The 14,331-nt window shown below is 37.5% G+C and overlaps 3 protein-coding genes across 3 annotated transcripts; 1 reads left to right on the top strand and 2 right to left on the bottom strand.

Annotated features, from left to right (window-relative positions):
• The first annotated feature begins 343 nt into the window (after window positions 1-343).
• LOC141641425 (protein FAR1-RELATED SEQUENCE 5-like) lies at window positions 344-2,125 on the top strand. Its single transcript, XM_074450085.1, has one exon. It carries the CDS (start codon window positions 344-346, stop codon window positions 2,123-2,125), a length of 1,782 nt encoding a protein of 593 aa, XP_074306186.1.
• A 2,294-nt stretch (window positions 2,126-4,419) lies between these two features.
• LOC141641426 (ubiquitin-like-specific protease 1) lies at window positions 4,420-5,704 on the bottom strand. The gene is made up of 6 exons (XM_074450086.1): window positions 5,626-5,704; window positions 5,375-5,532; window positions 5,213-5,293; window positions 4,894-5,028; window positions 4,681-4,790; window positions 4,420-4,582 (listed from the first exon to the last, which is right to left on the bottom strand). The coding sequence occupies exons 2-6, from the start codon at window positions 5,483-5,485 to the stop codon at window positions 4,420-4,422; spliced, it is 600 nt and encodes a 199-aa protein (XP_074306187.1). The 5' UTR covers window positions 5,486-5,532; window positions 5,626-5,704.
• Window positions 5,705-5,821: 117 nt separating this feature from the next.
• LOC141641427 (uncharacterized) lies at window positions 5,822-8,857 on the bottom strand. The gene is made up of 9 exons (XM_074450087.1): window positions 8,769-8,857; window positions 8,154-8,332; window positions 7,088-8,060; window positions 6,815-6,992; window positions 6,688-6,726; window positions 6,468-6,608; window positions 6,197-6,382; window positions 6,067-6,074; window positions 5,822-5,984 (listed from the first exon to the last, which is right to left on the bottom strand). Exons 1-9 carry the CDS (start codon window positions 8,855-8,857, stop codon window positions 5,822-5,824), a joined length of 1,956 nt encoding a protein of 651 aa, XP_074306188.1.
• Window positions 8,858-14,331: the final 5,474 nt, after the last annotated feature.

Here is a 14,331-nt window from a genome sequence, read left to right on the forward strand (position 1 = left end):
TGTAGATTCTTCTAATGTCATTACAAATGGCATTACAAATGAAGGATGAGATGGTTGAAGTTATTGCATCTCAATCAATATCGAAATATCCGCCCTTAACATTGATGTTCTGAAATCGTACAAGGTACAATTGTTGAATGTTGAATGATCGAGATATTGTTCTATATAACCGTCTTTGTTGAATACTTGAGTTATCCGTAAATCTAAATCCTAACTCTACTTTAATTTCATCACATTTGCAGATAACGTAGTAGACGAGGCATAGGTAATAGAGGAGGCAGAGGTAATAGAGGATGCAGAGGAGGAGGGGGAGGAGGAGGAGGAGGCGTCCGGTTCAAGCAACATGAATCGGATTTTTGGTTGTCCTACCCATCTCAAGCCTGTTATTGGTATGGTCTTTGATACACTTGAACTCGGTATTGCTTTTTATGAAGCATATGAAAAAGAATGTGGGTTTGTGACTAGGAAAGGCTCACAAAAGAATAAACAGGGTGTCACTACACATAAAACTTGTTTGTGTAATAAGGCTGGAGAATGTGAAGCCAAAGGCAAAAAACACCGTAGGCAAAGGACTAGGGTAGGTTGCCTTGCTAAGATTAAGTTTAAACGAATTGCTAACGGTAAATACCAAATTTATGGTTTTGGTGAAGGGCATAATCATATGCCGCCTACACCATTAACAATGGTACATCCGACGCAAACGAGAGAATTGAATATAGTTCATAAAAAAATGATAGTTGACAACTCAAAGGTTAACAAAGGTCCAGTTATGACCTATAGGATGTTTAAGGAGTATGTCAGAGGTTATCAGAATGTGGGTGCTTCATTGGAAGACTTTAAAAACTTTTCAAGGGATATCAAAAAGTTCTTGTCAGAAGGGGATGCTCAAATGCTTATTGAGCATTTTATGAAAATAAAAAGAATGTGTCCATCCTTTTACTTTGACTTTGAGGTAGATGAGAAAGGTAGATTGTCACATGTTTTCTGGGCTGACCCTATTAGTATAAAAAATTATTTGTTATTTGGGGATATGACATCCTTTGACACTACCTTTAGGAAAAATAAGTATAGAATGATATTCGCCCCTTTCACAGGGGTGGATCATCATAAGAGATGTGTGACCTTTGGGGCTGGGCTTCTTATTAATGAGAGCAAGGAATCATTTGCTTGGTTATTTACGAAATTCCTAGAAGCTATGGGGGGTCGTTATCCTTTGTGTATAATAACTGACGAAGATTTGGGGATAGAAGAAGGACTTAAGAAAGTCTTTAAAGATAAAGTGCAACATAGATATTGCATGTGGCACATATTGAAGAAGTTGCCAGAGAAGGTAGGGCCTGTTATATGTAGAGAAACTGAGTTTTTGAAAGAGATAAACTCATGTGTTTGGGGCGAAGATGTGGAGCCTGCTGAATTTGAGGAAAGATGGACAGCCATTGTGGAAGCTCATGGGTTGTCGGATAACGAGTGGCTTAAGGAAAAGTATGGCATTAGACATTTTTGGATTCCAGCTTACTTTCGTGACTTGTTATTAGGAGGGTTGATGAGAACCACCTCGAGGTCCGAGTCAGAAAATCATTTTTTTAGCAATTTCACTAATCCAAATTTGACCCTTGTTGAATTTTGGATGCGCTTTGAGAGTGCAATGGATACACAACGATGGGCTCAATCGAAACTGATTGCACAATCTAAGTACTCATTTCCTGACTTGGCTACTCCTCTAGACCTGGAAAAGCATGCAGCAGAAACCTACACTCCGAAAATTTTCGAGGAGTTCAAAGTGGAAATAAAGCAAAGATGCTTTACATGTGCCATTGGGGACAAACAAAAAGATAAGAATCATGCAATTCTCTGCATAGATGTCAAGGATCGTGAGAGAAAGAAAGACTATAAGGTGGGTTATAAGACAGCTGAAGTGAAACTAGTATGCAGTTGCAAGAAATTTGAACGACATGGAATACTTTGTCGACATATTCTCTGTGTCCTTAAAGATTATGGTTTTGAGAAAATTCCAAGCGAATACCTACTTAATAGGTGGAGCAAACTAGCAACCTGCCAGCCAATATTCAATTCGATGGGCGTTGCTTGCGATTGCAGATCGTCGATGCACAAAAGAACAAACTGACTGAATTGTGGTCAGAAATGTTCACTTGTGTGTCACTAGTTGAACAGAGTCCTGTTAATTGTGATGAGTTACTAACCATTTTACGCGAGTTCAAGGAAAGGGTACTTGCAGAAACAACAAGTAGTGTCGCTGATGATGGTGGTAATAGTAGTATTGGAAAGAAAAGGGACAAAAATGCGGAAATTGGAATGCTCTTGGGTACAAGTGTGCCTAGCGAAATTACAATTTTGCCGCCAAGACAATGCAAAAACAAAGGCTCGGGAAAAAGAATGATTTCACAAAGAGAAAGAGCAGGGGAAGTCAATAAGAAACCACTAAGAAGATGCAAGGCTTGTGGGCAGATGGCGAACCACGATATAGCAGTGAATTGTGACCGACCAAAGGATCACCGACAAATAGTCGAGTAAGTGATGTCTCTTATTAGCGCAAGTTTTCTACTTTTACCCTTTTTGTTTCCCTCTAATTTTTATCTTTGTTGACATTTGCTTTCTTATGTGTGAGATTGAAGTTTTTTGCGAGGAATTGAACTGTGCAGCGGAATTTTTGAGCATCATTTGAGAAGTCAACACTTGTTTTTGAGCATCATTGAAGTTTTTAGGATTATTTTTGAGCATCATTGAAGTTTTTAGGATTATTTTTGAGCATCATTTGAGAAGTTAACAATTGTTTTGTAATAAATGTAACGGGAGGCTTCCCGATTCTTAAATTGTATATTTGAGAAGATGAAATTGTGATTCGATTTAAGAATAGGAAACATGTGTTTCTCTGAGCAATTATGACATGCACATACAAGCTCATTTTATGCACGTATGAGGTCGTTTTATGCACATGTGATAATTGTTTCTCCAAATTTGGTAATTAGAAAGCTGAAACATGTGATCAATTTACGCCAGCAATAAAATGTGATTAGTTGAATCATCATCGTGTATGACAAGTCGTTAAATATCATGCAACTAAAAGGTTATTCCATGCACATGGATTTCATCTATGATACATGTGTTTCCCTTGGCAAACATGAACATGGCATGTTCATACGAGATCATTTTATGCACGTACGAGGTCATTTTATGCACGTGATAATTGTTTCTCCAAATTTGGTAATTAGAAAGCTGAAACATGTGATCAATTTATGCCAGCAATAAAATGTGATTAGTTGAATCATCATCGTGTATGACAAGTCGTTAAATATCATGCAACTAAAAGGTTATTCCATGCACATGGATTTCATCTATGATACATGTGTTTCCCTTGGCAAACATGGCATGTTCATACGAGATCATTTTATGCACGTACGAGGTCATTTTATGCACGTGATAATTGTTTCTCCAAATTTGGTAATTAAAAAGCTGAAACATGTGATCATTTTATGCCAACAATAAAATGTGACTTAAATGTGGGTTTTAATTCTCATTTCAAGTCTCGAAACTTAAATGTGAGTGATTATTGAAGAAGTCGGGCCAATCCTATTAGCACTTTAGGCACGGCCCAGCACGGCACGCTCAAAGTACATTGGGAACTCTAAATAATGCAAGTAATTTTGTTTTGAAAATTTTCATGCATGTAGAAGGCTGTTCCATACACATATAACGCCTTTTCATGCATGTAAATATGCAAGTTACTTTGGGATTTAAAAACAACACCCTGACAAATGGGGTAATTCTCATTACAAGTCTCATTTAAAAAGGCCATAATCTAGTAACATAATTGTGCCACACACAGTTAAAAAGCTGTTCCATTCACATATAACGCCTCCTCAGGCACGCTCGAGTCTCGTTAAACAGACCCGAAAGTCGACAAATTACATGCACGTAGAAAGGTATTGCATACACATACAACGCCTTCTCATGCACGTAGGAGGGTCTTCCATACACGCAAAAGTTACTTGGAATACCTACACATCTGCAACCTACAAATTTAGTCCACAAACAAACTAATGCCTGCCCAAATCAAAGAATCAACAAAAGACAATGAGAAGGTTCTCTGCCACTCCCAGTTGCTAAGCACATACAACGCCTTCTCACCATATTCTTGCAAAAATAACACCTAGGTATAATCCTACAAAAAAAAGGTAGGGAAATATTGTTACATTTAAAGTCACTTGACATCAATATTGAAAGTCTTGCAGTTAAATGATTGGAAAATAATAGAAACAAAATTAGATAAAGCATTCGGAAGATATTGTTATTACCGTTCTCTTGTTTTCCTCCCATCTGATAAGATCTACAATCTTACTCTCACCATATTCATCCAAATTTCGCATATATATTTGACAACAATATTGAAAGTGTTACATTTCACCAAAAAATATTGAAAGTGTTGCAATAAAATATACCGAATAATATTTGACTAATATAACTTGGTTTAGACATCATTACCTCGTAACAAGTTTGATCGGACCATAATGATTGACAACTCAAGTTTTCTAGAAACTTCAGCAAATAGACTCCGCAAGAATACCTTTTGAAATAAGGAAATTTGTTAAACACTTTAAAATGGTGTGTATCCCATCGAAAATATTTAAAACGAGTAGAGTATAGTTTAAACAAGTAAGGTACCCATTCTTTTGTCGAGGCACATCCACAGTCACAAACGGAAAATTGTTTATTTGCAACAGCTTTTTGTATCCTGGAAAGTCTCTTGCAATAATCTCCAAAGCAGGAAATAACTACAAAAAACCAAAAAAAGGAAAACACAATAATATAAAAGCGAAGGAAAACCAACACAAAATTGAGGTAACAAACCCCTAAGGCATACGGATATAATCATACCGTTTCAACTAAAAATTTACATCTTGTGTCAGGACGCCTAGGCAAGTTTGAGTCAAGTATAAAGTTGGTCTTTTTAACAAAGTCAGACACGCAAGCAAACCAATGTTCACGGTCAACACAGTAAGGGAAGAAAGCCTGCAAAAACGCCCATAAGGAAATGAAAAAGTGAGGGGATAATTACCAGTTCGACGGGATAATATACAAACAGGTTAGACAGGATATTTAATAAAGTTCTTTCTTGGGCAAGAACTTAATTAAGTTCTTTCAAAGTAGTAAATTCCGTCGATATAATAAAATTAAAAAGTGACGGGATAATTACCAGTTTAGCTTTGGTTAGACTTTTGGGCAAGTACTGAAGCTTAATGTACTGACTTTGAAAACTGTTTTTAGGGACAACATCCTGAAAGTTGAGAAAATTTGTGAAATATGTTGGTAATTCCAAGTAGAAACATTAGCGGTTACTAAGGATGAATATGAATACCTTGATTATTGTCGGAAAGTACACAAGACTTGGTCTTTCAAGTGTTAAACGAAGACCAACAAGGTCAATTACCATATCCATGATCCATTTTCCTCCAAATAAAGTCGACATTCCTTCTTGGGTTACTTGCGGACCATGGAGTGTCTACAACAATGTCACTAATAATGCACATATTGTAATTAGATGCACACACAACAGCAAAGTGGACAAAAACAACTCAAAAAGATGCTATATGGTCAGTGATAACTTACTCCGTATTTGCCACATTTGTCCTAATAAAATTCATCAAGTGTTCATCTGTATAGGGCAAGTCTCGTGGAACTTCATTCCTGGGGAGAAAAAGGGAAAACACAGAACAATTACATAACCATAGCACACTTTTAATAAACCAGGAGTCATCATATAGTAATGAGAAGCATTGTTGGTAATAGATTTCTGATTACCGAATCACACATGACCATTCTTGTAAGCCTTTGCTTTAGACGTCACTTGATCTTTCACGATGTTGTCTTGCCAAGTCAAAATTTCATTGCAAACCCTCACAATGTAACGCTTCACATCGTTCTCCGAACAATGATATAAAGTAAAATCAACCGCAGAGCCTACACATCTAATACACATACCTACATATCTAATACACATACCTACATATCTAATACACATACCTACACATACACATCTAATACACATACCTACATATCTAATACACATACAAGGCTGATTCATGAAAGAACAAAGCTAATACATGCATGTTGATGGCTTATGGCGTCAGGAAATATAGAAACACCAACTAAAAATTTGACTTAAATAATGGAGACTTACGTCCTTGAGCAGCTTTAAAGTATACCGACACTTATTCCCATTGTACGTCTCCATATGTCGCATCATGTAAATTCCAGTATCACGCTCGACAGAGAAACTTTTATTCGGAACATACTCTTTGGCTACTACAAAATATGTAGCATGCAGCTTTGGAATCATGGAAGAAAGCTTTGCACTTAACTGTTTCTTTGTTAGACGAGAAGACAATGCCAAGCAAATAAGTTCGCTATATAAGAATTAAATCAGACATTTAACATACTTATTGCCAAACGGTGTGAAAACATACCACATATTGAACACTGGCATGAAAATCTACACATCCTGGATCACACGGGTGTATAACTTCATACAAGTTATGATCAATATCAAAACAATGAAGAAGTGGGCTAGGTGCAACAACAGGGAATAAAACCTGTCAAACAATGGTTAGTTGGGTTTGTATATTATTTAATTATGTACTTTTAAAACTTTTAAAATATTGAACAACTTACCAATTTCACGTCTCTATAGTTGATATCCAATGAGGCTATCTGTTGTTTCAATTAGGTGACCCGTATTAGAGAATAAAAAGGTACAAGTTGATAACTTAGACCAACAAAATTTAAATATCAAACTTACATCAGTTGTTTCAGTGAGAAAGAGACGGGAAATTGATCTACGATCTCTTAACCTGTTTCCATTATTCAGATAATCACACCACACATTGATCACGTCGATGTTAACGCTACCACCAAATAGCAAGGTCTTCATATCATATCGTGTAAGAATCTTGCCGCCACGGCTGAACAGAACCTCACTACAAAAATAAAACCTTAGTGTTATAGAAAGAAAATATAATACATATACTGAATAAGAAGAAAATAAAAGCAAAATTAATAGACTAATACATACCCTTCATCTAAGTCAGCGGCAAATGCATAGTCACCCATCAGTTTTTCAGACTGACTCAAGGCATCCATCACGTTCACATTTCGTATGAAGAAAGGTGAACGAAAAACGTCAGGTAACTCAACTTTCCTCTTACACTTCCGAGTCTGGGAGGGGACGGTTGGGGACAGTTTTACAAGCGGAGAAGAAGGCATAATTGGAGATTCATTCAATGACAGTTGTGACGAGATAAGTATTGGTGATGCAGGGGATGGATTGGAAGGTGCAGCTGATGTGCTTGCACGGGGAGGGGAATGAATAGAAGGTGCAGCGGGAGTGCTTCCACGGGGAGGGGATGGGATTGAAGGTGTAGCTGACATTGTTGCACGGGGAGGGGATGGAATGACAGGTGCAGTTGACGTGCTCGCATGGGGAACATCACACATATCACCAGGCCTCTGTGCTTCGCGGAACTCTTGAGATGTATATAACGCATCCTCACCGTGAAAGAGACTGAAAGATGGTCCCTCCATGAGTTCCTTGTCCATCTTTTCCTTCGTAACTTGGTGTTCTTTAAATGCCTCACCAACACGGTTATATGCACTATTCAGAATCCCCTCTAAATCAGCCAAGATGTTGGGATCGTTGTAAAACTCATCAGAGTCCATATAATCCACATACTTCTTCCCCTCCTCCACTTTACTCTCGTCCTTTCTCTCCTCTTCCTCCATTTCATGGTCATCTTTCTCCTTGACCTTATCAAATTTATCCTCCACTGTACCCTCATCGTTTCTCTCATCTTGCTCCAATCCATGGTCATCTTTCTCCTCGTCCTTTCTTTCCTCTTCTTCCATCTCAGATTCTTCTTTACTTTGCTGCGAAAGTGAAAACCCTTCAAATAACGAATCTGCCAAAGTCGAAATTTTGGTAACAGCTTCCATATGAGGAACCACAAACTTTGCTTGCATGATCGCCTTTGAGAATGCACCATAACAATCTGCAGTAAGAGTAACAAAGAGATCCCCGCTAAAACCTTGATACAACTGTTGTTTTCTTATGAACGGACCTCCTTCTTCAAAATATCCTCAACCTTTCCCTTTCCCTTTGTTGTCACTCCAAAGACCCTCAACATTTTCCTTTCCCTGTGTCGTCACTGCATCATCAACCCGTTTGTCAGTTTCAGACACGGGTGGTTTATAAACAAATATGTCTTCTACACGCCCCTCTCCGAAACAATTTGCATCATGTTTTTCCATCTTCACCCTCTCTCTGATACGTTCGTCAGACCAATTGGCTAACAAAGGGAAAGATCGAACGACCGTTCTTGTCTTGAAAACGACTCTATCCAAGTAGATAAGACAGAAAATGAGAATTGGTCCCTTAAAGGACGTACTGGGTCTTTAGTCTGCCTTTTTCCAGAAATGACATTTTCAATCATGTTGACTCGTGCAAGCTTGCACCAATTAAATTTAGGTACATCGACGGATCGGACAGCGACTTAATATACGAGTCTTTGGGATAATCACTAGCTACCCCCATCAATGTAATGAAGTAATGTATACAAGAAAATTCCTCTTAAAATCATCTCCAGCATCCCGCTACTCAATCATCTTCTCTAGTAAAACCTTCTTGGTAATCTCCGTGGTACTAAATTGGTCCTTAAATCTCCTGGATGACCTCTAAATAACCCTCTTCTTTACAGTACCTCCCAACTGGATTAATATCTAATGGCCCCATAGGAATTCCCGTGACAAGGTAGACATCCTCATCCGTGATAGTCAAATCCCCATTCATCAACGAACAACTGAATGGATTGAAAGACTCCACAATCCATCTAGCCAAATGGCCATGGATTTCTTCCGATCAAGTTTTAAATGACTCTCCAAAACCCATGCTCTTAATAGCTTCAATTTGCTTCTCAGACGGGTTCGACTTGATAAAATTAATTATCAAAGAAGGACTCATCCTAGTTACCAGCGTATCATAATCTTTACCACACTTCCTATGTGGACTTCCTTTCTTACTAGCAACGCTGCTAGCATCTTTCTTATCAGTAACAGTGGACACTCTCCTTTTCTTGGTAGATGGTTCTTCAACATCTTTCGGTAAGACATCCTCATCAACTGGTTTTTTAGTACGAGGACTCACTCGACGCGGAACACTGTTTGTTTTAGTAGCTTCCTTGTCACCATTTGTTTTCGGTTTAGAAGCTTCCTTGTCAATCTGTTTCATTGTAGTAGCTTCGTTGTCAATCTGTTTCGAGAAGACATCCCCATCATCCGTCAAATGTTAAACAACATTAATTAGGTGATGTACTGAAGTTTTTGGTGAAGTAATGTTTCAAAGATTTCAAATAAAATGACAAATTTTAGCATTAATGCATCAAATAGCAAAGCAACAGTGTAAAATTTTAATGCACATATAGTGCTTCGTCATACATGTAGAAGACTATTTAATGCACATACTATGTTTTTTCATTCATGTACAAGGTTGTTTAAATAAAGACACCGTAGAGGGGTCGAGTGAACACTTGTTTGGGGACGGGATTAAATGTAGAAGGCTAGGTATCCTAAACGGGACGGGGAAAGGGTTGAGGGATGGATTAGGCGGACCGCACCGCGGATCCGCCTAATCCAACCCTCAACCCTTTCCCTTTTTTTTTTAAAACATGTAGAAAACTATTTAATGCACATACTCTACACTGTCATGCACATACACAATTGTTTAATAAACATATGTTGCCGGGTATCCTAAAACGGGACGGGAAAGGGTTGAGGGTTGGATTAGGCGGACCGCTACCGCGGATCCGCCTAATCCAACCCTCAACCCTTTCCCTTCTCACATTATCGGCCGCGAGACCAAAAGACACCCTAGAGGGGATGAGTGAACCCTTTTTTGGGGACGGGATTTAAAGTAGGGGGCCGGGTATCCTAAACGGGGACGGGGAAAGGGTTGAGGGTTGGATTAGGCGGACCGCCACCGCGGATCCGCCTAATCCAACCCTCAACCCTTTCCCTTCTCACATTATCGGCCGCGAGACCAAAAGACACCCTAGAGGGGATGAGTGAACCCTTTTTTGGGGACGGGATTTAAAGCGGGGGCGGGTATCCTAAAACGGGACGGGGAAAGGGTTGAGGGTTGGATTAGGCGGACCGCCACCGCGGATCCGCCTAATCCAACCCTCAACCCTTTCCCTTCTCACATTATCGGCCGCGAGACCAAAAGACACCCTAGAGGGGATGAGTGAACCCTTTTTTGGGGACGGGATTTAAAGTAGGGGGCCGGGTATCCTAAAACGGGACGGGAAAGGGTTGAGGGTTGGATTAGGCGGACCGCTACCGCGGATCCGCCTAATTCAACCCTCAACCCTTTCCCTTTTTTTTAAAACATGTAGAAAACTATTTAATGCACATACTCTACATTGTCATGCACATACACAATTGTTTAATAAACATATGTTGCCGGTTGTTTAATCTGGTCATGGAAAGGGTTGAGGGTTGTTTAATGTACATATATTTTTCTTTCATGCGTGTGCAACGTGACGTCATGTACTGATAAGGAATTTTGTTTTCATGAATGTGCAAGAGTGAACTAAATTTCTTACTCAAATTGCTTGGGTCAACAGAATTAGTTGTGGCAGCTTTCGATTTTGCTGAAAAATAATCTTTGACTGACCGTCCTCCTCTTGGTAGAACTTTTTTCTTTGATGCAACACTCTTTCGCCCCATATCTATCAATCATTTCAGGGAAATTATAAAGACAGTTGAAAGACAAACTATTGTACAAATCACATGGTTATAATGAATGTAGATTGCAGCATTTCACAGTTAATTATGTTGCAAAACAATAGTAAAAAGCGTAATACTACTTGATGAAAACTAAGTAAAATTGGGAAATGAAAGAACATAAGCTGTGAAAGTCAAACCAAAAATATAAAATGTATATATATATATGTGTCAAACCAACATTCATAACAACTTCTACAATCCAAAATGCCAAAACTAATTACATAATTATTAGTAAAGCCTGACAAAAAGTACAAATACAATTCGTTGGCCAGAAGTTGTACAAACTTATGATAGACCTACGTCAAATCAACGACTTCAACATAAGACAACCTTCGACGAGCTAGTAAAGATGTTGCTATTGATTTCGCTTCTTCATGTAACAAAGGTGGCATATCCCGTAACATCTCATCAACTTGCTTAATTTGACTGTCATTAAGTGGATTGAGATGTGTGTCCTGAAAAGCATTTCTTCGTTGGTGTACATGCATGATGAATTTGGCTGCCATATTACCCGTCATAAAACACTTGCATCTTTGGGAAATTAGTCTACCACGACTACGCACTATCCTCACGCCATTAATGTCATTAAATCGCAAAGTTTGCAGGTAAGCTATCAAAGACACCGGGTGAATACGGGAAGAAAAGAAAAGTTTAGCCCACAATAAGCGGACATTGGCCATGTTTGCCCTATCGAGCATTTATCAAGGTGATTGAAAATTTGTAACACAAGATCTGGCTCACTTAAGACATCATTTCTTCGATGATTGCGACGATCAGTGAACTCCACTGTGGTAACTTGACCAAGGTAAGGCAGAGACTCAGTTTTCTCTTTGACATAATGTTGGATAAAAAGTTCTTGTTCTACTTCCTCGCGATTGACTACCCAACCATTGCACCAATTTTCCATTTTTTAATGTTTCTGTATGCAGAATTGAAAAGAAGGAATACTTGTAAATGGAGAAAATATGTAAAAAGTTACTTGACTCAGTGGAATAGTTACTAACGTTAGTAGCTTTACTTAGTATGCATTGTTTGAGCTTGAGATGTAAACAATTTTAGTAGAAAATCAAGAAACAAACATCAACAACATGGGGAATCGGGGTTTGATCATTGCGTAATTAGGTTTATTAGCGAAAATGTGAACAACAAGACTACAAATCTAAGAATCTGCCATATAATGACAATGAATTAGCGTAATTAGCAATAATTTTGGAAGTTCAGTCCCTAATTTCATGATTTCAACTAAGAATCTGCCAACCCTCATTTCCAAGTTTCCCCAATTGAATTCACCAAAACCCTAATTTAACAAACATAATTCATTATTCCGACTGTAACACATTAATGAAGACGTAAATTCAACTAATATGGTCGACAAATGTAAAAATTACAAACACAGAAAACACTGAAACCCTAATTTCGGGTATGATTTATCAATTGAATTATTAGTCTCTAGTCGTTGTCATTTCCAAGTTTCCCCAATCGAATTCACCAAACCCTAATTTAACTAATATGGTCGACAAATGTAAAAATTACAAACACATAAACACTGAAACCCTAATTTCGCAAAATCAGTTCCTAATTTCATGATTTCAACTAATGTACCTAATTTGACAAACATAATTCATAATTCCGACTATAAAATATTAATGAAAGCATAACTTCAACTAATTTAGGCGACATAAAAATTGCAAAGACAGAAACACATAAACACAGAAACCCTAATTTCGCTAAAAATTAATCATGAATATCGGAAGTTTACCTCGTTGAATTACCAAGATCGTTCTTTGGAAAAAGCGTCGAAGATTTTGATGGACGAGGAAGTTGATCGGAAGATTTGTGATGCTCGAAAATGGCGGAAGGATCTAGAACGTTTGTCGCGAAGAGAGAGAAAGGGAGATGAGTGAAAAGGGTAAGTTGTAAAATGAAAATGATGGACGGGTTTGGGTGATGCCGCGTTAATTACAAAGTTTGGTTCAATTATAAGTGGTTCTCACGGTTCTCATTATATGAGTGGTTCTCAGGATCCCAAAAATATATATATATATATATATATATATATATATATATATATATATATATATATATATATATATAATTAACCCATGAGTCATGACACCAGGATCATAAATTTTGAATAGTTAACCAACTATTTTAGATAGATACACGTGCACACCTGTGTAGCATCAATACGGACACATGACGTAACACTTATGCAATTAGGATTCTCTCCATTTCCTAAAAGAAATGGAGGGTCCATTTTCTATCAAGGGTCAAGATTTCATCTCACGGCAATCTAACGGTGTATGTTTTCAGTCGATAAATAAAAGAAAAATACAATAGAAAGAGAGGTGTAAATGTGTAATATTATATTATAATGTGAAAGAAAATGAACAAAAAATGGAGAGAAAGAAATGGAAATGATCCTTGCTCGACTTATGAGGTTCCTAATAAGGTTCTGTTCTTTTGGACTTAAAGTCACTTAATTTAAGTTCACTTCAGATCCTATAAGTTCAGTTCAGTTCAGTTCAAATCCTATAAGTTCAGTTAAGTTCAGATCTTATAAGTTCAGTTCAGATCCTATAAGTTCAGTTCAGTTCAGATCATATACCTCACTTAATTTAAGTTTACTTCAGATCCTATAAGTTCGATTCGATTCGAGATCCTATAAGTTCGATTCGAGATCCTATAAGTTCGATTCGATTCGAGATTCTATAAGTGCGATTCGATTCGAGATACTATAAGTTGATTCGATTCGAGATCCTATAAGTTCGATTCGATTCAGATCGATTAGTTTCATCAAAAAGAATGTGGCCTAAATACTCCATCCATTCAACTCACAAGGCCCTTTTCTATTTTGCACACTATTCACAAGTGAGCATTTACTATCAATTTTCTCTGAATACGTAAGTGAAAATATATTCATATGAGATCTTGTTTGATTCGTCTTTACGAGTACTTTAAAAAAATTTAATTTTTATAATTTTTGCAAATACGTAGTTAACGATATTTACCGCGTAAAACACGCGTGGTTAAACGTGAAAAAAAAAGGTCTTGTGGAATTAAATGGAGGGACTAGGCTCTGTTTGGCAAGACATTTCAGGTACCTGATTTGGTCAAAATAGCTTATTTGACCAAAATTCCAGGTACCTTATTTTTTTATACGCGTTTGGCAAGTAGCTTATTTAACCAAATAAGCTACCTGAAATGAAATGCTACCTAGATTAGCATTTGAGATTTCAGGTACTTGTTTTGATTTAATTTTCCGTTTTTACCCTTAAATTTATACTATTAAATAATTATCATATCTTTTTACGTCATTTCATCAAAACCAGTTACCTTTTCAGTCAGTTTGCCAAACACTTTTTTTATATAACCAGCTACCTTATCAGTTCCTAATTTTCATTCTACCTAATCGCTTACCTTTTCAGGTTTGATTAATTTTTCAGGTTTTGATTACCTTTTCAGTGTTTCAAATTTATC

The sequence above is a fragment of the Silene latifolia genome, chromosome 2 (assembly GCF_048544455.1).
Source record: "Silene latifolia isolate original U9 population chromosome 2, ASM4854445v1, whole genome shotgun sequence".
NCBI classification, from domain to species: Eukaryota; Viridiplantae; Streptophyta; class Magnoliopsida; order Caryophyllales; family Caryophyllaceae; genus Silene; species Silene latifolia.

What these genes read in the sequence shown, in the direction of transcription:
- LOC141641425 (XM_074450085.1), top strand. Translation starts at nt 344, where the DNA reads ATGAATCGGATTTTTGGTTGTCCTACCCATCTCAAGCCTGTTATTGGT.
- LOC141641426 (XM_074450086.1), bottom strand. Translation starts at nt 5,485, where the DNA reads ATGTCGACTTTATTTGGAGGAAAATGGATCATGGATATGGTAATTGAC. An exon ending in GTCTAACCAAAGCTAAACTG is followed by an intron (nt 5,029 to 5,212) that starts GTAATTATCCCG and finishes GCGTTTTTGCAG; the next exon opens with GCTTTCTTCCCTTACTGTGT. An exon ending in GTAAATTTTTAGTTGAAACG is followed by an intron (nt 4,791 to 4,893) that starts GTATGATTATAT and finishes GGTTTTTTGTAG; the next exon opens with TTATTTCCTGCTTTGGAGAT.
- LOC141641427 (XM_074450087.1), bottom strand. Translation starts at nt 8,857, where the DNA reads ATGAATGGGGATTTGACTATCACGGATGAGGATGTCTACCTTGTCACG. An exon ending in CAACAAAGGGAAAGGGAAAG is followed by an intron (nt 8,061 to 8,153) that starts GTTGAGGATATT and finishes CTCTTACTGCAG; the next exon opens with ATTGTTATGGTGCATTCTCA. An exon ending in ATGTGGTATGTTTTCACACC is followed by an intron (nt 6,383 to 6,467) that starts GTTTGGCAATAA and finishes CGTCTAACAAAG; the next exon opens with AAACAGTTAAGTGCAAAGCT.